Here is a 25,280-nt window from a genome sequence, read left to right on the forward strand (position 1 = left end):
CTCTTTATTGGAATTTAAATTTTATAGGCCATATTGTATATTCTTAATGTATACAAATGAAAGATTTTTTAAAAGAAGAGTAAAAACAGTTGGATTAAAAAGATATTGCCAGTATTTAGAAAAAATAACGGTATGTTTCTTTTTGTCCCATGAAATAGAATAGTTTTACTCTTTGTGTCTCCCTTCCAGTAATACTTCTCTGAACTGAGTAGAACCATTTGGATAGCCTTTTTTTTAGTGTGGTAATAATCTAGTTAAATGTAAGCTTCATTTTGACTGCTCTGCCTGTATCAAGTCCATATTCTTGGTGTCAGTCCTGTGATAATATTAAGCTAAATACCTCTCAATGAAAGCATTCGAGCATGGAATACTTAGGATTGTACTTACTAGCAATGGCAAGTATTTAGATATGTAAGAACTGGTTTCAAACTCTACAAAATATCCATCTACTTTGAATCTAAATGCTTGTTTTGGTATTCCAACTGTTTATCAATCATGTCCTTTGCATTGATAGATTAAATTATACATGCTTTCCATGTGTAAAATGAACATCATTTCAGAAGCACATTGGTAATTTCAATTTATGCTGTCAAAGTTGCATTCCAAATGAGTTACAGTTTTAGTAAAGAAATTGAGAAGGTCTTATTTAACTTGGCTGCCCTTTTGTGGTGACTTTTTTCCCCCCACCTTGAGTTATGAAGCAGTCATATTACACAATAATGAGACATTTGTTTGTTGTGTAAGTTTTTTCTAGTCTCCGTATGGCTTCTTCAAATATCATCAAACACTTTTGGAGAAATGGCATATAAATTTCTGTTTTAGTAAAATCTTTTTCTCCATTCTCATCCTCAATGTATTGCCAAATTAGACAAGGACATTCTTCTTGTCTCACACTTTAAAAATATTTTACTGCAGGATATCTTTTCTAAGTCCAACAACAATTATAGCCATTTTTAAGGCACATGTCCAAGGAGGCTACCTCCTTCCATTTCTTTACAGTCAAAAATCACATTAAGTACACTCATACATATTGAGAAAATTGAAGTATCCCAAAACCTTCACTATGAAAGCATCGATATCACAGGTAAGCAAATCATACCACTTTTTAGCAGTGCTGTATACAAAGGGTGTAGAATACTTTTTAGATAGACTTTTAAATTTTCATTAAAAAGACGTTCACACTGAATGAAATTTTACAAGATTTAAATTTGCACCATCAAACATGCAGATGAGAAAAGTCTAGGATTGTATTTGGATATCGCAACAATACTATTTTATGTTGCCTGTGGTTACATTAAAATCTCCAAGAACCTAACTTAACAAATCAAAGTATTAAAGAACTAATGGGAACACTTTCTTGCTGACATGATTTGCCACATCAATTGATACATCAAAGTATGACTGTTCGTCAGATCTGACAGAATGAGCTCTACACTGATTGTAAAGTGTTAACATTTACTCTCTGTATGACTTTTAGCTCTTCTTTCATAGAAGTGATGATCTTTGCAAACAATGCTCCCTTTCAATGTTTCTGCATATTTTTACATAGCTACCACGTAAGGTATTATTAAACCATGGAACAAGGAGAAATCCACTTAAACCTAGTATTGTGTGGGGAAATTACCTTGAAGCACTAGTAGCCTCCAAATATGTAAACATGCCAGCTATCCCCGAAGGCAAAGAAAAAAAAAGGCTTACCAACCAAATTAAGATGTTGATACTACACATTTATCCATTAAAAAAAAAAAAACAGCAAGGAGAAAAGCTAAGAATCACACTGTAACACGTTAGGAGGCAATCAAGTTATAAGGACCTCACTATAGCTGAATGTTCAAATGCCCTGTCTATTCACCTCATCAGCCTTCCCTGATGATGATGGTGTACTTATGAGAAGAGGGTCACAGTTCAAGCAAGAGGACCACAGACAGTAGGGCTTAGGATCACACATACACACTCTACTTGTTCTCTGAGAGAAACTCAAGAGCAAAGACGTTAAAGCTTTGAAAATGGCCTGCCGAACAGTCAAGGTTTTATTTGCCTTTCCTGGGTAGTGTGTGTGGGGCCAGAATGAGAACATACTGTCACTAATGAGTGGTCAATTTGGGGTGATATAACTATTAGCCCAGTGGTACATGCTGACGATATTGTTTTCCATCCCTTTCTATAAGTAATACTCTTACTTGTTACAACAGTTTTTTTTAGTCTATTCTTAGCAGTCTTACAGGTTACAAACTTACTTGCTATTTATATACAGCACATCAGATTTGCCTATTTCCTAAGCTACTTAATTATTTACGGTCTACACTTTTAAAAAAGTCCTATGACTTTTGCTTCAATCTTACAACCTATTAGTTTACTATATATGAATTCCATCCACCCGTTTTATATTACATAAAACACATACAGATATAGAAAACACATATTTCACATGGTATATATACCATCAAGAAATATACAGAATTAAGTGGTCTACGAAAACTCAGATGATCACTGAATTTTTACCCTTAGAATAGATCCCAACCTATTTCATATCTACAGTTCCCAGCATCTGGCAGACATTCAGTTATTGTAGCTCTCCTGGGTTGTTAGTTGCTGCCCAATACTTGTTTCTTTAATAATGTAGAGTGATAGAAAAAATGGAACCTGTAATCCAGTTGTTTGTGGACTAAAGGAGAACTCAAATGGATAAGAAAAGCCCCAAACCAACCAATCAAACACACTAACACAAAACAAAACCCAGTACTTTTCCTGGTGGGCTATCCCTATCAACTCCTTCCTATTGTATTTGCATAGACTTTTTAAACCACTCTAAGCTCAACCTCAATGTCCTCATTGAACAAGACTATATCAGAATTAGATACAACAAAGACTGTATCAGAATTGCTCACTCTAAGACTCTATTTTTTCAGATTTTTCTTCAAATTTGACAAGAGAGCTTAAGTTACCAGTTACTACCTAGAACAAGGACTAGCACATAGCAGACACTCAATAAATATGCACTTTATCTACAAATGAATCAGTTCTTCCTATTATTGTCTGCCAAGGAAAATCTGAGAAGTTGTCCTTCTAAAGGAAAGTACTTCTAATGTCCTATTTTTGAAAACTGTGTGGCTATCCTAGAGATAAATTATAATTTGGCAATTATGTAGTTGGATCATCAGTCAGAGGGAAAGGAAAAGTAGCCTCAAAATATTAGGGGAAATGAAAAGCAAAACAAGATGTGCAACTGAGGGCTAGATTGAAATTACTATTTTCAAGTGGATGAGAGCCACAATTCTGGTTGTCCTGTCCATAAATGGGTAAATTTAAGTTTTGTTAAGATGAAAAACATACAGAAAAATGGCAAAAAAAAAAAAAAAAAAAAAAAAAAAAAAAAAAAAAAAGCCTTCAACCTCAGTGGTTTCCAAGCTTTCTTTTTAAAAGTAGTATAATTTTTATAAACATTATCACATTAATCCTTACAACTTCCAAGATAAGCTTTAACCACCACATTTACAGATGAAAGACCCAGAAAAGCTGAATAAATTGCTCGTGGCTTCAAGGCCAGTAAAGTGACAAAGCTTGAACTCAATCCCAGTTCTAACGTACTCCCACGGTCCCAAGAATAAGCCCATGCTCTTAAATTGTTACACTGCCTCACTGATTGGTGAATAAGCAAATGAAATCTGTAACTTGAATCACCCTGATATCATTGCCCACTGAAGCATTTCTAGAATCTATTTTTAAATTTACTTTTTAATTGTGGTAAAACAGACATAAACTTTTTTTTTTTTTTAAGATTTTATTTATTTATTTGACAGAGATAGAGACAGCCAGCGAGAGAGGGAACACAAGCAGGGGGAGTGGGAGAGGAAGAAGCAGGCTCCCAGCCGAGGAGCCCGATGTGGGGCTCGATCCCATAATGCCGGGATCACGCCCTGAGCCGAAGGCAGACGCTTAACCGCTGTGCCACCCAGGCGCCCCCAAAATTTACCTTTTTAATCAGCTGTATGTGTACAGTGCAGTGACATTAAGTACATTCACATTGTTGAAGAACCATCACCACTAACCATCTCTAGAACACATTTCATCTTGTAAAACTGAAACTCTATAATCATTAAGCAATAACTCCCCCTTCTTGCTAACCCTTGGCAATCACCATTCTACTTTCCATCTCCATGAATCTGACAACCCAAGGTATCTTACATAAGGAGAATCATCAGTATTCAGCCTTTTGTGACTAGGTTATTTCACTTAGCATAATGCCCTCAAGATTCATCCATGTTGCTGAAGGTGTGAGAATTTCCTTCCTTTTAATAGTTCTATGTTTTCCTTTTAGCTATTGTGAATAACGTTGCTATGAAGATGGGTGTATGAATATCTCTTCAAGACCCTCCTTTCAATTCTTGTGGGTATGTAATCTGTCTTAGTCTGCTTAGGCTGCCACAATTGAAATACCATAGACTGGATAGCATAAACAACAGAAATTTATTTCTTACTGTTCTGGAGGCTTGGAAATCCAAGATCCCAGGTGCAGTCAGTTTGGTTCCTGGAGATGACTCTCTTCCTGGCTTGTAGATGGCCACCATCTCACTGTGCCCTCATGTGGTAGTGGGAGGGAGGGGCAGTGCAAACTCTCGTGTATCTTCTTATAAAAGAACTAATTCTTCATGATTAGATAACTCATGTCCTCATCTAACCCCCTAATAACGGCTCCATCTCCAAATACCATCACATTGGGAGTTAGGGCTTCAACATATAAATTTGGGGGGGACACAAACATATAGTCCACAGCATACTCAGAAGTGGAATTACTGGATCAGATAATAATTCTCTTTGTAATTTTTCTGAAGAAACATACTGTTTTCCATAGTGGATACACCATTTTACATGCTCACCAACAGAGTATGGGGTTCCAATTTCTCTATATCCTTGGCAACATAAACATAAAAATCTTTGATATGACAGTAGCCATCCTAATGGGTATGAGTGGGCAGTGTAACTTAAAATAATTCAATTTTATACCAAAGCTAATATACAAAATATAAAGCAGAACAGCTCTGCTTTTAAAGCAACAAATCTAGAACAAATCAAGCATCACCCTTGCCTCTTTCTGGCAGCTTCTGAGAGGTTCCACAAACAGTCTGAAAAAAATCTTACAAAATAGACTGATAAGTCAGTCTTACGCCAGGGGAGGAAGGGTTCAAGTTAGATAGAGAAAAATTGTTTTCATGGGTATCTCTTTTAGTTTTCCTAGTTCAAATTTTAAACTTCCTAAAATCTAGAACATGAGGGGCGCCTGGGTGGTGCAGTCGTTAAGCATCTGCCTTCGGCTCAGGGCATGATCCCCGCCTTCTGGGATCGAGCCCCACATTGGGCTCCTCCGCTAAGAGCCTGCTTCTTCCTCTCCCACTCCCCCTGCTTGTGTTCCCTCTCTCGCTGGCTGTCTCTCTCTGTCAAATAAATAAATAAAATCCTTAAAAAAAAAAATCTAGAACATGAGATAAAAAACCTGAGAAAATGGGAATTGTCGTGATTCAGCTAGTAACTGAGTATCATATTGGAGGTGTACTTGGGAAGATATATAGAGTTTTGCCTTCAGGTTTCCAGAAACTCAACATACATGAGTACTGATGTATTTTTACTCTGGTTCTTGTAAATGGGTTTGTTTATCTGTCTTTTAGGGGCAGAGAGGATTTTTCCTATAACATTATATTGTACTTAATAGTTTATCATTCTCTCTCTGCACCCCACCACCCCTTTCCCCATCCGTATTTTGATTATAAGGAAAGCTTCAAAAATATGGACCGAGTCTATCATTAACATCTGACTAACATCTAACAGACTACCTGGCACACAGTAAGAATTTAATAAGTAATGAAGAAAAAGAGAAAGAGCAGAAGAGGAAAATTTAGGATAGTGGTTAAAGAGAAAAGAAATGTTAAGTTTCCCAATATAAGCAAGAATTTTGTAAACAAGGAACATTTCTTGTTTATTGATGTGTCTATCATATAGCACAGAGCTTTATACATATCAACACATGTTGGTTGAACTGCTTTGCCTATGATAAAAAAGAAAATGGATAGTCTGGCAATCAGGATAGGATGTTAACCCCAAATTTACGACTAATAATAATAAAATAAAAATATCGTTTGAATTGCCCAAAATTTTAAATTCCATTTCTTCCTTTTTTAAAGCTAAGAACAATACAGTATTACTAAAATACATTGTTACAGGGCACATATAATATTATGAATGTTGCAAAATAATAAGTTAGGCAATCACTGATTTACTAATGAGACTAACATTGGGTATAAATCCAATGGAGAGGGGCGCCTGGGTGGCACAGCGGTTAAGCGTCTGCCTTCGGCTCAGGGCGTGATCCCGGCGTTATGGAATCGAGCCCCACATCAGGCTCCTCCGCTATGAGCCTGCTTCTTCCTCTCCCACTCCCTCTGCTTGTGTTCCCTCTCTCACTGGCTGTCTCTATCTCTGTCGAATAAATAAATAAAATCTTAAAAAAAAAATAAAAATAAAAAAATAAATCCAATGGAGACTTTGATATTTTTTAAGTATAAACTTCGGAAAGGTAGAAATTGATGAAGATCCTCAAGTAAGGAGCGAACTTATTAGTGGACAGCTAGTATCCTCCCAGATCCAGGAGAAAAAAGACTGAAGAGGCAGTAGCACATGCTTTGATAGATTGAGGCTTTAAAAGAATTATCTGTTACAGAATTATCTGGACAGAACGGTGCTCCTCTCCCCAAAAATTCATATATTGAAGCCCTAAACCACAATGTGGCTGTTTTTGGATAGGACCTTGAATTAAAGTTAAATAAGGTCCTATGAATGAGGCCCTCATCCCATAGGAGTGGTGTCCTTACCAGAAGTGAAACAAACACCAGAGATCTCTTTCTGAGTGGACACAGAAGAAAGGCCACGTGAGGACAAAGCGAGAAGGCAGGCATTCATAAGCCAGGAAGGAGTCCTTACCAGAAATCAATCCTGATGGCCCCTCAGCCCTGGACCTCTAGCTTCCAGAACTGTGAGAAATAACTTTCTATTGTTTAAACCACAGAGTCTGTGTTATTTTGTTTCAGCAGCTCAAGCAGCTAATATATAACCTAAGGACAAAAAGTAAATTATCCTCTTTCTGTTAACGGGAGCTCACGAAGTGACCAGCAGGAAGAGGTTTTACAGAAACAATACAAATCAATCGATAAATGCAAGGACCTTCTCCCCAGGCCACTCCACACAAATGACCACACTACCTTAGAAATTAATTTTTACAACTGAAAATATTTTAATAGTATGATGAAATCTGAGCTTTAGAAGTATGTGGGATAATTACACTGTATGTCTAAGTCAACTAAGACTTAGTTCAAAAATTCAGAAATTGCTCAACTTTTGTCAACTTTCCACTTCTCTAGTCTTTTAAAGTTACTTAAAATTCAAAAGAAAAGCATTTATCAATGAGAACTCAAAATGACCTAAGTCCATCAGAGTTGACCTACAACTGCAGTTAAGTAGGATTTTGAGCTAATTTTCAAATTGCAGAGGTAAGAACCAGCGGTAGTGGTAAAGCTTTTTCATGTCCCTCATAATTAGAAGTATACACAGAACATTAACACTCTCATTCAAGATTAGGTTAGGCTGTTGACTTGAAGAGTATATATCAAAATGAATTTACCCAATTATCCACCGGAAGATACAAATGGGTATAGATACAGAGATATGAATTTACACATACAGGTAATACGTTTATGTATGTACATATGTATAAAAGAGATATGCCTATATAGCTGCATTTAACACAAGCAAATGGCAGTATCTTGTTACAGGAATGTCCTTTCTATATAATATATGAAATACCAGAGCCATAAAGTTTAATTATAGTTTAAAAAAACTGAAAACTAGGGTTTCTGGGTGGTGCAGTCACTTAAAGCATCTGACTCTTGGTTTTGGCTCAGGTTTGATCTCAGAGTCATGACAGCGAGCCCCACATCAGGCTCCATGCTCAGAGAGGAGTCTACTTGAGTTTCCCTCTTCCTCCCTTTGCCCCTCCCTGCTGCTTGCTCACTTGTTCTCTCCAATAAATAAATCTTTAAAAAAATAAAAACAAATCTAAGAACTCTGGCACAGTAAACTAATCAGAGTTAAAGTACAAATAAGAAATAAATACTTCCAACTGAGAAAGGGAATAATATCCTCAAAATATGAAGAATTCCTATAAATTATTAACATATGAAATATAAAATAAAGTCAATAAATTCAACAAGTAATTAAGAAGAAATATAAATGAACAATAAACATATTAAAGGATGTTCAAGCTCACCAATAATGAAAGGAATAACAAAATAATTTTTGTTGATTAGATGGGCAGTGATTGCTAAAATTCCAATTCAAAACTGACAAAACTATTCTATAGCAATAAAATAGCCTAGAATAATTCTGAATCCTTTCTTTATAACTTTTAAAATAATTAACCAACCTGTGCCACTTTAATTGAATTCTGGGTAGAGCCACCAGCATGATATTCAACCTTGAATTTTTTTACAAGTTCATCAAACCTACAAGGAAATCACAGTAGAAAAAAGTTAGCATCTGTCAGTCATGACAATGCAAATTTTTCTGATTAGAAGTACACTAAATCGCAATTACTAAAATATTTTGAATGACATAATTATGTTGAATGAATTGAAATATGAAAAACAACTTTGCTAAATTCCAATACTTACAAAATTTTTTCCACAAATGTACAATTATAAAAATTCAAAATATATAAGCTGTCCATTTTTAACCATTAAACCAGAAAAGGTAAAAATAAAATTCATAAATTATTATAAGCAATGCATATTTTCCCATATTAAGTGATTGTACAAATGTATATTCTAATAAGTTTAAAGTTTTAAATATCATAAAGACAATCAGTTTATAATTTAAAGAACTGGGGACGCCTGGGTGGCTCAGTCAGTTAAGCGTCTGCCTTCAACCCAGGTCATGAATCGAGTCCTGCATCAGGCTCCTTTACTTGGTGGGGAACCTGCTTCTTTCTCTCCCTCTGCCTGTCACTCCCTCTGCCTGTTCTCTCTCTCTGATGAATAAATAAATAAAATTGAAAAAAAGAAAGAACGAACGAGAGAATGAAAGAAAGAAAGTGAGGGAGAAAGAAAGTGAGGGAGAAAGAAAGTGAGGGAGAAAGAGAGAAAGAAAGAAAGGAAAGGAGGGAAAGAAAGGAAGAAAGAACGAACGAACTAGGAAACTACACTGAGTTGTATGATTCTAAGCAAGTTGCTTGGTGACATAATTTCTGTATCTGCCAAATAAAGGCATAGAGAGAAATGCTTTAAAAGCTTTGATACTTCATTATTTTGGCATCTGATAAAAGCTATAGAACTTCTTTCCAGGAAAATAAATACATTCACCACACATGAAGCTTTTCATTTAAGACAATCCATGTATACCCCTTCTACTACACATATGCTGCCAAAGGACTATGGACACTGATCTGAATAAATCTCAAATTAGATGGCACTTATTAATCTGGATCTCAAATCAATACTACTTATTACATAGCTCAGCATGTTAGAGTCTGTGAGAGAAATCCAAGGGGCATAAGTACGTAATTTAATTTCAAAGGGCTAACAAGCTTTGGAGGGACAAAAGGATGAATACACGAGAAAATAGAGAAAATTAGAAAACATCAAATTATCAAATAACAAAATATATGCAATGTAGGCAGCAAATGCTACGGGAGGTCAGTCAAAAAAGAGAGAGATTGGGATATGAGCAGAATATTCAAGGAAGGTTTCAGTTTTGAAAAATATTTTTAAACCTTTAAAAATTTTAAGTACAGAAGTAGATCCTTTCACTAAAATAAAACATTTCACAGAATCTCAAAATAAAAAAAGACAAATATAGAGATGGTTATATCAGAAATAGGAAAAATGGAGTTATACCCACTCCCATACCTCCAAACTGCCTTGGGATTATATCTATAATACCCTGAGATGCCAATAAACACAATTAGCAAACCTGCCCAGAACACTGACAGCGGTATCTGTATACCACTAACAATACTAATATAATAATAAGAGTAGAGAAGGCAAAGTAGATAGGCACAGAAGCAGAGGTGGGTAGTTGCAGTAGTTCAAAGAAAGTTGTCTTCTACTTACTTTCTGAACTAGGTATCAGTTAAGAGTGATGTTAGAGATTAAAGAAAGGAAGAGTGAATGGATAAAGTAAACATACAGTGATGAATTGCCAGGTGCATTTGAAGTCCCTCCACTTTCAAAAACCAATTCCTCCAAAGGTTTTGGATGATATTTGTAATGAGCTGAATTACAAATGGGTGGCCTCCAAAAAGATATGCCCCCCCCAGAACCTGTGAATGTAATCTTATTGGAAAAAGAGTCTTTGCAGATATAAGTTAAGGATAAGACCATTCCTCCTGTATTACCCAGGTGGGCCCTAAATCCAATAACAAGTCTTCTTAGACAGAAGTGGAGACACAAAGGTGAAGACCATGCGAAGATGGGGGCAAAGACCAAGTGATAAGCCAAGAAAGCCAAGGAATACCAACACCCATCAAAAGCAGGAAGAGGCAAGAAGGATTCTCTCCTAGGCTCTTCAGAAGGAACAAAGCCATGCCAACCCCCTTAATTCAAACTCCTACCCTCCAGAACTGTGAAAGAATAGATTCTGTTGTAAGCTCCCTATTTATGGTAGTTATAGCAATACCATCCTTTCTCATTTCCTCAAGAATCTCTTTCCTTAAGTTATAGCCTTCTTTAATCCATCATCAATTTCTCCCTTCAAACAACTACTAATGAAATAGCTATAATATTTTGGGGGGAAATGAGATGGGCCTAAATTTGTTATAGATACCAAAATCATAATAAACCAACTACAGTACATTTCTAAGAACTTGGGAAAGTTTAATGAAAAATGTAAAATGAATGTCTGTTTTGGAAGGCATACACATACTGCTCAACAGCAATCTGCCTACAGACCAGAATACAAATTGTACCACTTCCTGTGTGTTCTTGGCCACATCTATGAATCCTTCTGTGTTTCACTTTCCAATGAGGAAAGTAAATAGGAGCTAAATAGTACCCACCTCATAAACTTGTGGTGAGCATTTAAAAAATTACAATTTGAATGAAATGTTTAAAACAGTAACTTTAGGCATAGAATAAGTATTATAGAAACGTTAGCTGTGGAACCAAACCCTAAAGCCTCAGAGAGTCCTAAGTACCCGTAAGTTTTAGGAAAACTGAGTGATAGTTAAATAGGCTTCTTTCTTCAGAATATCTCAAGGCCTCTGATATGCTGATAAGCATATTAAAATTTAAGATGGATATAGTACACATACTTCCTCAGCTTATTTGGTCATATAATCCTTTTTCTCCAGATCATCTAACAAAATTAGTATTTTTTAAACCAGAACAGTCTAGAACCATATTGGTCTAGTAAGGTAGCTACTGGTCTCCTACAGCTATAGACATTCAAATTTAAGCTAATAAAGTTAAATAAAATTTAAAATTCAGTTCATCGGTCATACTAGCCACGTTTCAAGTGTTCAACAGCCACGTGTAAATAGTGGCTATCATATCAGATACACAAATAAAGAACATCCCACTCTTACAAAAAAGTACTATTGCATGGTGCAGGGAGAGTTCAATAACAAAAATAAAGTGAAAAACAGAGTAAACATGATCAATTTTAGAGATGAAATGGACCTAAAAGAATGCCTTCATTTAAGAAATGGGAAAAGTTGGGGGCTCTCAGCTGGCTCAGTCAGTACAGCTTATGACTCTTAATCTCAGGGTCATGGATTCGAGTCCCATGTTGGGTGCAGAGATTACTTTAAAAAAAGAAGACAGAAATAGGAAAAGTTAGACATAAAGTTTGAGTAGATTGCCAAACAGAGGTCACATATGGCACACTGGTGAATCAAAATCAGAACTGTAGTATCAAAATGACTTGTTAATTACAAACACGCAAAAATCAGTGTGTGTGTGTGTGTGTGTGTGTGTGTATAAATCAGTGTATATTTCTCCTCATTCCAGCCAATGAAGAGAGTTTTCTATAGAAACCAAAATTTTGTTTATTAACATTACTTTTGGAATCAGTTCAAGAGGTACAAAAATATCAGGACCTCACATGTCAAGATGGTTGATGAAGCATATGTTTGCTTCCTCTTCCAAGTCTTACTGGATGTCAAAAAACATGTTTTATATATATTTATACATATACATGTATATGAACAAATGTGTAACAGCACCACTAAGCAAGCAAAGAGGCCACACACAGACCACAAATTTGAGAAATAATAAATCTAGCTTAAGAGAAAGAAAATATAATAGAATTGACAAAGCAGTGATAGGAGACATAAAAATAAGAGTAATTCCTTTAAACACTCTATTTGGAACACACTCCTACCTTATCCACAAGAATAAAATGTGTTTAAATGTTCCAATCTGCTGCTGTAAAGTCTTCCATATACTGACAACTGTGTAGCTTCTTAGCCTACCTGACAACTTTTTTCCTTTAAATTTTTTTTTTTGGTAACAGCTTTATTGAAATGCAATTCATATACCACACAATTCACCCATTTAAAGTCTACAATCCAATCATTTTAAGTATATTCATAATTGTGCAACCATCACCACTATCAATTTTAGAATATATTCATTAACTCATAAAGAAACCTCCATATCTTTAGTTATGAAAACCAAATATCCCCATCCCTAAGTAACCACTCATCTACTTTCTATCTCTGTATTTTTGTCTATTTTGGACATTTCATATAAATGGAATCATATGCTATGTATATGATTTTGTTGACTAGATTCCTTCACTTAGAATATTGTTATCAGTATTCATACATGCTAGAGCATCTGTCAGTACTTGATTTCTTTTTATGGCTGAATAACATTGTGTTCTATGGATGTACCATGTTTTTTCCATTCATCCATCCCTGGAACAGGTTGTTTTCATCTTTTGGCTATTATGAATAATACTGTGATGAACACTCACATACAAGATTTTGTGTGGACATACTATTTTCATTTCTCTTGGGCATATACCTAGGAGTGGAATTGCTGGATCAGTTTAACTTTTAACTGCTAACTTTCACTGTTTAACTTTCTGAAGAACTGCTGCAGTATATTCCACTACTTGCCTATTTTTTTTCTCAGAGACAATACAGGCATATCTGTCTGCCTAATTATATGAAAAAGAAGCAACCAGGAAATAACAGAGTTTCTATAAATTAGCTTAACCACTGTTGAAATTTTTACAAATATCAATTGTTGAAAGGATGACCTGAACAATAAAAATGGACGTGGATAAAAAAATAAGATGAGGTAAGGGAGCTGAAAACACCCAGGAATACACCCAAAAATCCAAAGGAAATCCATAAGAAATATAAGAGATGAAAAGAAAAATTAAGAGGCACAGAGAATGGATCAGGTGGCCCAAGATCCATTTAAGAAGAATGATGGGAGGGGCGCCTGGGTGGCTCAGTCGTTAACCGTCTGCCTTCGGCCCAGGGCGTGATCCCAGGGTACTGGGATAGAGCCTGTTTCTTCCTCTTCCACTCCCCCTGCTTGTGTTCCCTCTCTCGCTGGCTGTCTGTCTCTCTGTCAAATAAATAAATAAATAAATAAATAAATAAATAAATAAATAAATCTTTTAGAAGAAGAAGAAGAAGAAGAAGAAGAAGAAGAAGAGGAGGAGTGATGGGGACACTAGAGATAATGAAGAGTAAGAAAAAAATACTAGAAAAAAAAGTATTCAAAAGAGAAAAAAATATAATCCTCAGATTTGTCCAAATATGAAGCAATTCTATTAGGGAGGGGACTAGGATCTATACTTGGACAATACCTCGTTCAATTTCAGAACTTTTCATATTAAGAGAAAACCTTAAGAACTTCTAGAGTGAAAAATAACAGATTATCTGAAAAGGAATAAGGATCAGAATACACCAGACTTCTTAAAGAATACAGGATGCTAAAAAAAATATTATATTCTATGCTAGAAGAAAAAAAGATTTCCCAAATAGAATTCAATATCCACCCAGATTAATAACCATAAGGGAAAATACAAGCCTCACATATAAGTGTTGTTTTGCCTTGCATTTATAAAAGAAAATTACTAAGCTGGAGGTATAACAATCAAAAGGAAACATAAGAAAGAAGGCAGCATGGGTTGTTAAAAAAAAAAAAAAGGAAAGGAAAGGAAAGAAAAGAAAAGAAAAAGTGAGAATGTATGTCCAAAGTGTATGACTTTGGAAAAGTAAAGGAATCCAAAAAGAAATTTAAAGAGGGCCCATTACATCTTATTACACATGAAATTCTCCCTTAAATAGCAAAAGCTTTAATAAAAAAGGAATGTAGTTTGTGTTCTATGAATCCTTCCAATCACGCTACTTGGTTCTACAGAGAACAGTTACCTAGTTGTTCGGTAATGAAGTTTTGTTTGGTTTTCAATTTTAGAATCTATGCTGAGATACAACATATAACATTTAATTACAGTTGCAAACATTTGTAACATTTAATAGCATTTACAAAATGTAAAAACATTATATATAACACTGACATTTTGAAGATGGGAAAAGGGAGAGATGAAAGAAAAAGTTTACTAATTTTCTCTCCTTCAGTTAAAGAGTCCATAAGTATCTCAAATGTTAATAATCAACTTTTCAAAAGAGGTTCTAAGTATATTGTTTAAAGTCATAAAATCAATCATTAGAAAAATTAAAATATATAAAAAGCATAAAAGAAGGCAATGAGGAAAGAAAAAGAAAAAACAGTAAAAGTGCACTATATTCTTCATCTTCCAGAGGAGAGTCAATAGACATGTAAATTTGTTAATTAAAGAATGGGGCATAACCATATTAAGTAAATTTATAATGATAAACTAAAAACATTAACTTAATATTTGTAGCCCTATGGAGTGGAGAAGGAGGGAACTTACATTGTTGGGCTTTCTTTAGTTTTGTTTTTTTAATAAATTTCTTAAGGGTATCTTAAATAAATATGCAATTTTAAAAAGTTATAAAGTGAACAGTGGTGTAACCTCCAGAACCATTATCACTATAGATAGATAGATAGATAAATAGATAGATAGATAGATAATGATTTATGCATGCTTGACCATCTTTGGGTTCTTAATTCTGATTCATTGATATGTATATCTCCCCTGCACAAACTGCATTTTGTCTTACTTACTATTGCCTTATAAGTCTTAATGAAAAACAAGTATCTTCACCTTGTTCTTCTTCATGAGTGCATTGAATATTCTTGTACCTCCATATAAATGTGTAACTAGATGTCAGTTTCCAAAAAACAATTTGCAGAGATTTTGACTAAGATTGCATTAAAGATAGATAGATAGATAGATAGATACAGATACAGATATATATGGGAAAGTGATAACCTTTCCAATATTAAACTGTCTAATCCTTGATCACACTGTACATCACAATATATTTATTTAGGTCTTTAATATTTCTCAATTAGTTTCATTATTTTCCCCATAAATCTTGCACATCTTTTATTAGAGTCACTATTCCATACTTTGTTCTAGTACTACTGTTAAGTGATATTTGTTTAAACCTAATTTTTACTTGTTGATGGTATTTAGAAATATAATTCTCTTTTTAAGATTTATTTTAGAGAGAGAAAGAGTGAGAGTGGGGTGTGGGGGGGAAGGGGCCAAGGAGGACAGAAACCCATGCAGACTGCACTGAGCATGGAGCCTGACGTGGGGCTCAAGCTCATGACCCTGATATCAGACCTGAGCCAAAACCAAGAGTCGGACACAACAAACTATGCCACCCAGCAGCCCCAGAGATATAATTCTTTATATAACAAGTTTTTTCTATTCAAGTTGCTAATATCTCTAATTAATTCCAATAATTTATCTGTTTTTGCCATACATACATAATCATCATTTGTGAACAATGACAATTTTTTTTTCTTTTCTTTTCTTTCCTCACTTTTTCTTGCCTTAGTTCAGAGACTTAGGACCTCCAGCATAACATGCACAGATAGTAGTGGGTAGTAATATTAGTAAGTGCGCAAACTTAGTCTTACTACAAATTTTGACCTAATAAATTCTAACAAATCCTAATGAAAGTCAGGGTAAGTCCATTTCCCAAAGCAAGAAGTCTTAGAGAAAAGTGTTTAATTTTTCACTTTATTTTTACTGTGTGTATGCACTGCCTCTACTAAAGAGTTAAAATTTTTAAAATGTTAGACTTGAATCTATTGACATTACCATATATTTCAATTTAAAAATATTAAGTTACCAAAACAAACACACAATATAATCCAACAAAATTACAATATACATGTGTATATTACAAACAAAATTACCCCATACACACACACACACACACACACACACACACACACACACACACACACAGAATCTGGAAGAGTACAACCAAGGTGTTAACAGTGGTTAGCTCCAAAGTAGGAGCAAGTATGGATATTGTATACATTTATTTTGTCTGTGTAATAAGCATATAAACTGCTTTGCAACAAAAACATTTTTAATCTATTTCATTTTATAATGGAAGAACATAACAATTTTCCATACAATTATCTAAAAAGAACTACATATAGAACAAAGCTGAATAAAAAGCATGGAGCAGAGAAGTGAGTGATTCTGAATGAAAGAGGCAGGGAATATGTAACATATGAACTAAATTTGACAGATAAGGGAGAAAAAAATATTCAGGGCTGAGGGTACAACAAAAACATGACATATTCAGAGAAACTATTTAAACACAGACTAAAATATAGGCCAAAATCAAAGCAGTAAAAACTGGCAATGAAAAGGAAACTCTCTCTGCCAGGTTAATAAATTTAGACATTATTCAGCAGGCAAGCAGAAATTACTAAAATCTGTTTGCTAATAGTGTGAAAGGCAGACTTGTTTTTAAAAGATGAAGACAGCACTGTTTGGAGGACAATGTAGAATAAAGAGAGGCAGATTGCCACCTTTCAAATAGTTCATACCAAAGATTAGATGTTGAGCTAAGGCACTAGAGAAGAATTATTAAACTGAGGAAGCATTTCTGAGTTGAAGATATAACATGTGATAAATAGCAGGAAGTAGAAGATGTAGAGGGATGACAATCCTGAGATTTCTAGTTTGGATGACCAGGTGGATGATGTTGAGAAAGGAAATACAAGAGAGAAGAAAACTTGTACCAAGCAAAGGGAATTCCTACATAGTGACAAACCAAGAAACATTCCTATTTAGGGAAATGATTGTAATGAGGTAATATTTGTTTCTTTTTATCTCTTGCAGGGAACGGGCACATAAGTTATATCCTGATTTTCTCTGTATACTTTTCCAGCTGATAGAAAACTTTCTGTTTGTCTGTGAATGGTCTACCTTGTCTGGGTCAAAACTATCAATGTAGCCAATGGAAAATGCTAGGGAAAGGTGAGTATCTTTAATGAATGAAACCAAAAATTCAGGCTGAAACATTAATGAACTTCAAAACTAGGAGTATAACTTGATAGGTAAATAATCTAATCAACTGTGTAAAAATCTTAAGTATTTCCTAAGTTTTTTAGAGATGAAATTGTTTAATAGCTTTACATATTATGGGAAACTTCAATATATTTCCATTATGTGATATATATATATATTTTAGGCGGGGGATAGAGGGAGAGGAAGAGGGAGAATCTTAAGCAGGCTCCATGCCCAGGGCAGAGCCAGACATAGGGCTCAATCTCATAAACTGAGATTATGCCCTGAGCTGAAACCAAGAGTCAGATTCTTAACTGACTGAGCCACCCAGGTGCCCCTCCATTATGTGATTTTTTCCTACAGGGAATAAAGTGTGGCAATTTTAGTACTTGATAAATTCATTCTTACTTTCTCCTTTTGGTTAAATTTCTTTGTCTGAATGGAATGGGCATATCAAACACTTCAATCAAATGACTGACAGGAGTGAAAGAACAGTAGCTGATCCATTTTCGTACTAGCACTCTATTTGTGAAACCCAAATTAATAAAATATACAGCTTTCATAATGTTTAAAAACTTCCAGAGGAAATGTTACTTGAATAAAATGCTAGAGGAAAAACTGGATTCAGTACTTATCAAAGTTATAGATGACAGTTTACAGATAATGGAAACAAAAAAAGAATAAAAACAAATCTGATAATATAAAAATATTTAAAACTTTTCTATATAAAAGCAAAACAGAACAAATCAAAAATTTTAAATATAAAGATGTTTAGCAATATGAAAAATGGTTATTGCATTTACTTATATATTTTTAAAAATATTTCAAAATATGATTTTATACATTTTAGTATTAATTTAATAAATTAGTTCATTTCTTTTTTTAAAAAAAGATTTTATTTATTTATTTGACAGAGAGAGAGAGAACACAAGTAGGCAGAGCAGCAGGCAGAGGAAGAGGGAGAAGCAGGCTCCCCACTAAGCAGAGAGCCCAATGTGGGGCTCCATCCCAGGACCCTGGGATCATAACCTGAGCTGAAGGCAGACACTCAACCGACTGAGCCACCCAGGTGCCCCTCCATTTTTAAATGTTATTTTAATATTCTCATACAGATGAGAAATAAAAATGTTAAGGCTCAGACAACTGGACAAATGGACAAAAAATAAAAAAAAAAAGATAAATGTTCAAAACAGAGATGAATTTAATGCATTCATTGTTTTTCTATAAAAATTATTAACAAAATGACCAGAAGAAAATACATGAACATGCAATGGTATTTTTATTTATTTATTTTAAAAATTTTTATTTATTTGAGAGAGAAAGAATGAAAGGGAGAGCCTGAGCAAGGAGGACGGGCAGAGGGAGAGGGAGAAGCAGGCCCCCTGTTGAATGGGGAGCACAATGTGGGGCTCAATTCCAGGACCCTGGGATCACAACCTGAGCCCAAGGCAGATGCTTAACCGACTGAGCCACCCAGGCATCCCTGATATTTTTTCTATAAGCCTTTTCCTTTTTATACTTCCTACAATTTGATCATATGCTTATATTCATTTTATAATGACAGTATTTTTATTAAAGAAAACTTTTACATACAAGTTAATGTCACTGGAATATAATTCAGAATTTCTTGTGGACTAACCTTATGGAAAAAAGCAAAAAGCAACATGCCACATACCCCTAAAGAAGTCTTAATACTTGTTCTGATACTGAATAGGAGAATTTAAATTGTAAATAATGCTTTCCACTCATATCACATATTATTAAATACTTTATAAACAATTGCTAATTCCTGACAATTAATAAGATAGCTATCTTTTTTTTTTTTTAAGATTTTATTTGTTTATTTGACGGAGAGAGGGAAACAGCCAGCGAGAGAGGGAACACAAGCAGGGGGAGTGGGAGAGGAAGAAGCAGGCTCCCAGCAGAGGAGCCCAATGTGGGGCTCGATCCTAGGACCCCAGGATCACGCTCTGAGCCGAAGGCAGATGCTCAACGACTGAGCCACCCAGGCGCCCCTAAGATAGCTATCTTTACATCTTTTTTGCTCTTTGAGAAAAAAGTAAAATACAAGGAAGGAGAGAAGCTGTCAAACACTAATGCTTGGTAGGCACAGCTGTGACTAACCACTAGTTTTCCGATGCTAGGTTTAATAGTAAATCTTTTGAGATACAGTATCACCTCAGCATGGTACTATACACAAGGAAAGGTATCAAACGAAATGATCAAATACGGAAATTTAAAGTCTACGAAAAAATAGCACTGACTTCTGGTAAAAATAAACATAATATTGATGATCGTAAGCATGCTACTATCAGTAGCACACAGCTTCCAGCCGCGGAAAGTTGGGCAGTAACTAAATGACTAACTTAAACATAAGCAAAGTAACATAATTTGTCCATTAGAATAAAAGGCCCTTTAAGCATTAAAATCAAGGGACAATTATTAATAGAAATAAATGTATGAAGGCATAATACAAACAGATTCACCTTTTCAAAAGCAGTAACTGTACTAAGTACAACATGAGCAGAAAGTTATAGGAAGGTCAGTAAATGAAAATTTTAATGGAACAGAATTAATTGATGCTATACTGAAAAGAGAGCAGCTAGACTTTGCTGCTTGTCATTAAAGTGGACTGATTGTTTCCTAAGACTTCCTAATAGTTTCCACTTTACAGGGTGAGGAACAAGCAGTAATTGATATTTCGAGTTTTAAGAGGTAGATTAATAACAGCATAAACACATGCAAAGTCTAACACAATAAATATAATGAAATAAGCCTACTCTGCTTAGAAAATCTAGCACTCACGAATAAACAATACCCAGTACACAACAGTAAAGAAAATCAGGGGTCTGAAAGGTAAGGAGGACAACATTTGTTAGATGATAATGAAACAATGTATATTCACTATACTGTAGAAAAACAATCCCAGGACTCTTAATTCCAATAACTATGAGCCACACAAAAAAATCTAATGAAAAAGTAAAGCCCTACTCCTATAATCTAAGGATCAAAATACTCCTGTTCAATTTGAAAGATTCAAAGAAAGTTTCAAAATCTATCTTCAGTTTTTAAAAGGTTAAGAAATTTCTTTCAAATAACCTCTTTTTTTAAGCCTAAATAAATTACCCCGGCAATATTGTAAATTGCCAAGACAATGGCAAAGTTATATAAATGTGAGAAATTCAATAGGAAATTTTACAAATACAAACTTTTTATTTTCAGACATTCCTGAAAACAGTGACTTACTACCAAGTTATGACATTTTTTTATGTTACATAACATTAATTCCTGACAAGTCTGACAACCTATGTTCACTCTAAACAGGTCATAGTGAGTCTAACAAATAAGGGTACCAAAACACTGTTCATAATTTGACTTAAATATGATTGACCTAATATTTCAAAAATATGCTTATTGTTATAGAAGTAGGCCTTTTAATATTTATTATAAATATTTACTTTGAGAAGGATATACTATCCCAAAAATATTTTTTAAAAACTCTCAGAACTCAATAGTGAGAAAAAAAATCCGATAAAAATTGGGCAAAAGATTAATAGAAACATATCCAAAGAAAAGATACAGTTGGCAAATTAAGCATAGACTTCAATATCATTAGTCATCAGGGAAAATCCAACTGAAAACCATAAGGAAATACATCTACTAGAATGGCTTAAAAAAACTGGCAATACTAAGTGCTGATGAGGATGTGGAGCAACTGAAACTTCCATAAATTGCAGATGGAAATAAAAAATGATACATCCTTTTTAGAAAACAATTTGCAATTTCTTAGAAAAATAAACATACACTACCAGACAACTCAGATACATGACTATTTAGAACACCCTCATTTATAACCACCAAACACTTGAAACAACCCAAATGTCCATCAAGTAGTAAATGCATAAACAAATTATGGTACATCCATGCAAAGTTAAGCAACACAAACAAACAATACATTCAAGGAACTTGGATGAATCTCTAAAGTATTATGCTATGTGAAAGAAGCCAGACAAAAAGCGCTACACAAATATGAATCCGTTTATTTGACATTCTGGGTATGGAGTATATGTAGGCAATTTAAAAAAAGAAGAATGAACCATCTAGAGAAACAAACAAAGAAATTCCAAAGACTATCCCTCTCTGCATGTATGTGTGTGCAAATCTATCGAGCTACCTCCCTCCACAGAAAGATATACACATGGACACACAGAGATACACGTGAAACACACTTGAAACTCAAAACAAACCTAGGAGACAAGATTCATGTAAACACCCCAATTTTCTAAGACACATATTTAGAGTTTTAGTGACTTTTGTTTTAGAAATAATTTCAAACTACGGAAAGACTACAAGATAATACAGAGAACACCCGTACACCTTTTACCAAGATCCACCAATTTTTAACATTTTGAACATTTGTCCCTTTTTGTCTATTGTTAACATAGACATTTAGTCTTTACAAATTATTTTGGAGTAGGTTATATATATAATGCACTTTTATTATGTATAATACCTCAATGAAAACTTCCTAAGAAGACAAAGTTTGTATCTGTGAATTCACTTTTATGGGCTCATATGGTTATCTCCAATTCCAATCCAACACAATTCAAAGCCGTTGTCTTCTCCCATTTGTTGTCATCTTTTTTTTCATTATGTCTCTGTCCTTCTTCTTACATTAAGATCCCTTGCTCTGAGGCCCAGGACATGGTTCACTACTTACACTGGACAAGCCCCTCCCAGTGTAAAAAAAGAAATCTAACTGGAATGGATTGGGGATGGTGCACCAGGAAGAGAGCCTGCTTGATGCTGCTCTATGTCCAAAGTACAGGTCCCAACTTTTTCTTTTAAGGCGTGATTGTGTCTGTTTTTGAACTATATTCTCCACATCTCTTTCTTCTTCTCTCTTAAGCACCCCCACCAAATCCCTGCTCTCCAAAGGTACAGAAACATAGAAGTAGTAAGAGCTCTACTGGAATATGATGTTTATTCCTCTACTTATAAGAAATTTGATTTCTAGTATATTCTATCTCCTAACAATTTTGTAGGTGCAGATTATGTGTGATTCTATTTGTATCTCTAGTTTTTTCTTTTTTAAAAAAGAATATTTATGTATTTATTTATTTATTCGAGAGACAGAGAATGAGCATGAGCAGAAAGGGCAGAAGGAGAGGAAGACAGAATCTGAAGTATACTCTGTGCTTAGCGCAGAGCCCAACACAGGGCTTGTTCCCACGGTGAGACCTGAGCTGAAACCAAGAGTCGGACACTCAACCAACTGAGCCATCCAGACACCACTGCATCCCTTGTTTTAAGGATGAGGAAATTCAGATTCATTATCCTCCAAGCCCAGTTTAAGTGACTTTTGATGGATTTCTCACAATTGTTAAGTAGCACACTAGGGACTGGGAGATCCATCCAATAATTAAGAAAACATTACAATCGTATATAATAAAAATAAGAATATTTAGAATAAAACATCTCATGGACCAAAACTGAATGAATCTCTTTGTAATTAAAGGTAGTTGTGGCTTAATCATTTTTAAGATGCATCCAGAAGATGCATTCTATAAAACCAGAAAAATGAAAGAAAATGAGAATGATGACGAAGGAAAAAAGGAGAGGAGAAATTAAAAAGAAATAGCTCTTTAAATTTTAATGTGCCATTTTTTCTAGCTATCTGATTTGAAGCAAATACTACTTGAAATGAGAATGATTTCGTGACTAGATCCTGTAACTGAGCACCAGTTATCCTTATATGGAAAAAACTGTCCTTATAAAAAAGATATAGTAAGAATTATGAACAGGAAAATGTCCACAAAAGCACCCTTTACAACTTCTAGTTTTAACCTAGTGTAACTGCTTCCCACTTTCACAGTAACTAAAGCCTCTTTTTTTCTCACTCTTGAGAGAAAAAGAGAAGTCATCATATACCAGGAGATAAAGATCTCACATTGTGTTAACATCACCATAGCACAGAAACAAACATCAATGATTTTGAACATTTCATAGAGAAAGGAAAATAAGACAAGTAAGTCCTTTACAGAAAAACAAAAAATTTAGCTTCCTTAAGAAAGCATTCACAACAGCCATTTGGGTTTTTGATGAAGTCCTTTCTTAAACTTCTCATCTAAACAAATAATAAAATGAAAAAATCAGTAATTCTAAACAGATTATACTTATTAAGACCAAATGTTAATAGAATAATGCAGGGGAGGGAGTGAATCCATAGGCAAATTGTAAGATTCAAAGCTTTGAAATCTTTTACCACAAATGTTCAGTAAGTTTGAAAAAAATCTGCTTAAATGTCAGTCTGATAAAAGCCAAAAGAACATTTCCCACATGTGTTTATATTTAACCATATTTTTAAAAGATGGAAAAGTAATAGTCATTCAAAACTAAGGTTAAGCTATTAGTTCATATGAATTGTAATTTAAGGGTATTTCTCCAACCTCTAACTTTATTTTCTTTGATAAGAAAGCACTTTTAAGCATGTATCGCTTAGGTAAATCTTTATTCCATCCTAAAATGTTTAAAGGTTTAATTCTTTTCATTTATTACTCTGAAGATTTTTTTGCATGTAAGATAATCAAATATCAGATGCATATGTATATTCAGTTTCTACCCATTATAAAAACACAACAAAATTTCACTAAGCCAATTTACGATTTTTATTAAATAGTAAAACTGTCTGACATAGTTTTAAACCATACCAAAAAAAGCCATACGAGAAAAAGAGAAATAGTGCAGGACAGTGGTTCTCAAAACGAAACACACAGCTTCCTGGTAAACCTAGAGTGCCATCCATATGTCCACAGGCAGTTCCAAAACACAAATTATACTTTTTCTCTCCTTTATTGGTTTGGTTCAGCTGTTACTTCTGTCACAGAATCCATAGTTTATAAGGGGTCTTAGATTATAGAAAAATTCTAGAAACATATGTAACAGACACAAAGAGAAGGTATTCATGCAATAATTAATCATTTTTCTCTATCAAACTTTAAAATATATCACTCATCAGAAACACTCAAACACTTAAATCTCTTATCAAAACATAACATATGGAACTTCTGATTCTGAATAGCATATAGTGGATGACAGCCAGCATTCATACTGACAACAACTAGAAAAGTCATATAAATTATAAAATATAAATCATAAATCATTAAAGGTACCAAAAAGCTGCAGAGGGAAAAGGATCAAATGAATACATTTCCAAGGTGGTGAGAACTGTTCGGAGGGCAGCCTAGAACTGGCAGATGATTGTACAACCTGCCTGAATTTGTAGTCAGTAGCATGGAGTTACACAAAATCTGACATTTGAGGGACCTCAAATACACAGTTGGTTTGTCCCATAACACATTTGCTGAATTCTGAAACTGAATGGTAAGCTAAAAAGGTTAACCAAAATCACCTGAAAAGCAGAAAGTTTTCCAAGTCTGGCAAGGCTTAAAAAACGAAGACAGGAATAGAGAAAGAACTAAAAACACAACAGGCAAAAAATGAAATCCCTAGGAGGAATGGAGAATAAAATCTAAAGATAATACAGATACTTTTTCCCTGGGGACTGGAAGAGGACATCTATCTATAGTGTTTACAACTAGAAGCTGCAAATTCAGACCTTGGACTTAAGGGAACACTGACAAGGGGGTGGAGGGCAAGGGGGTAAAAGAAAGATAGGGATTTCAGCCACTATTAGTGCTAAAGTGATAAAATTGGAAACAGAGGGTCTAAAATAAAAGGTCAGTTTTCCACTTGAGGTATCTGCCAAATTTTCAAGTGGATTAGGCTTAAGGATAAAGAATTAA

The 25,280-nt window shown here is 34.4% G+C and overlaps 1 protein-coding gene across 5 annotated transcripts in view; it reads right to left on the minus strand.

The window, feature by feature from the left end:
- The window catches only part of ADK (adenosine kinase), a 518,777-nt gene that overhangs the window by 329,800 nt on the left and 163,697 nt on the right, over positions 1–25,280 (minus strand). For all 5 annotated transcript variants that reach the window (XM_008696067.2, XM_008696069.2, XM_008696071.2 and 2 more), the window contains one exon: positions 8,471–8,549. In XM_008696067.2, coding sequence (XP_008694289.1) covers positions 8,471–8,549 — 79 coding nt within the window. The remainder of the gene's footprint in view (positions 1–8,470; positions 8,550–25,280) is intronic.

The sequence above is a fragment of the Ursus maritimus genome, unplaced genomic scaffold, assembly GCF_017311325.1.
Source record: "Ursus maritimus isolate PB19 unplaced genomic scaffold, ASM1731132v1 scaffold_7, whole genome shotgun sequence".
NCBI classification, from domain to species: Eukaryota; Metazoa; Chordata; class Mammalia; order Carnivora; family Ursidae; genus Ursus; species Ursus maritimus.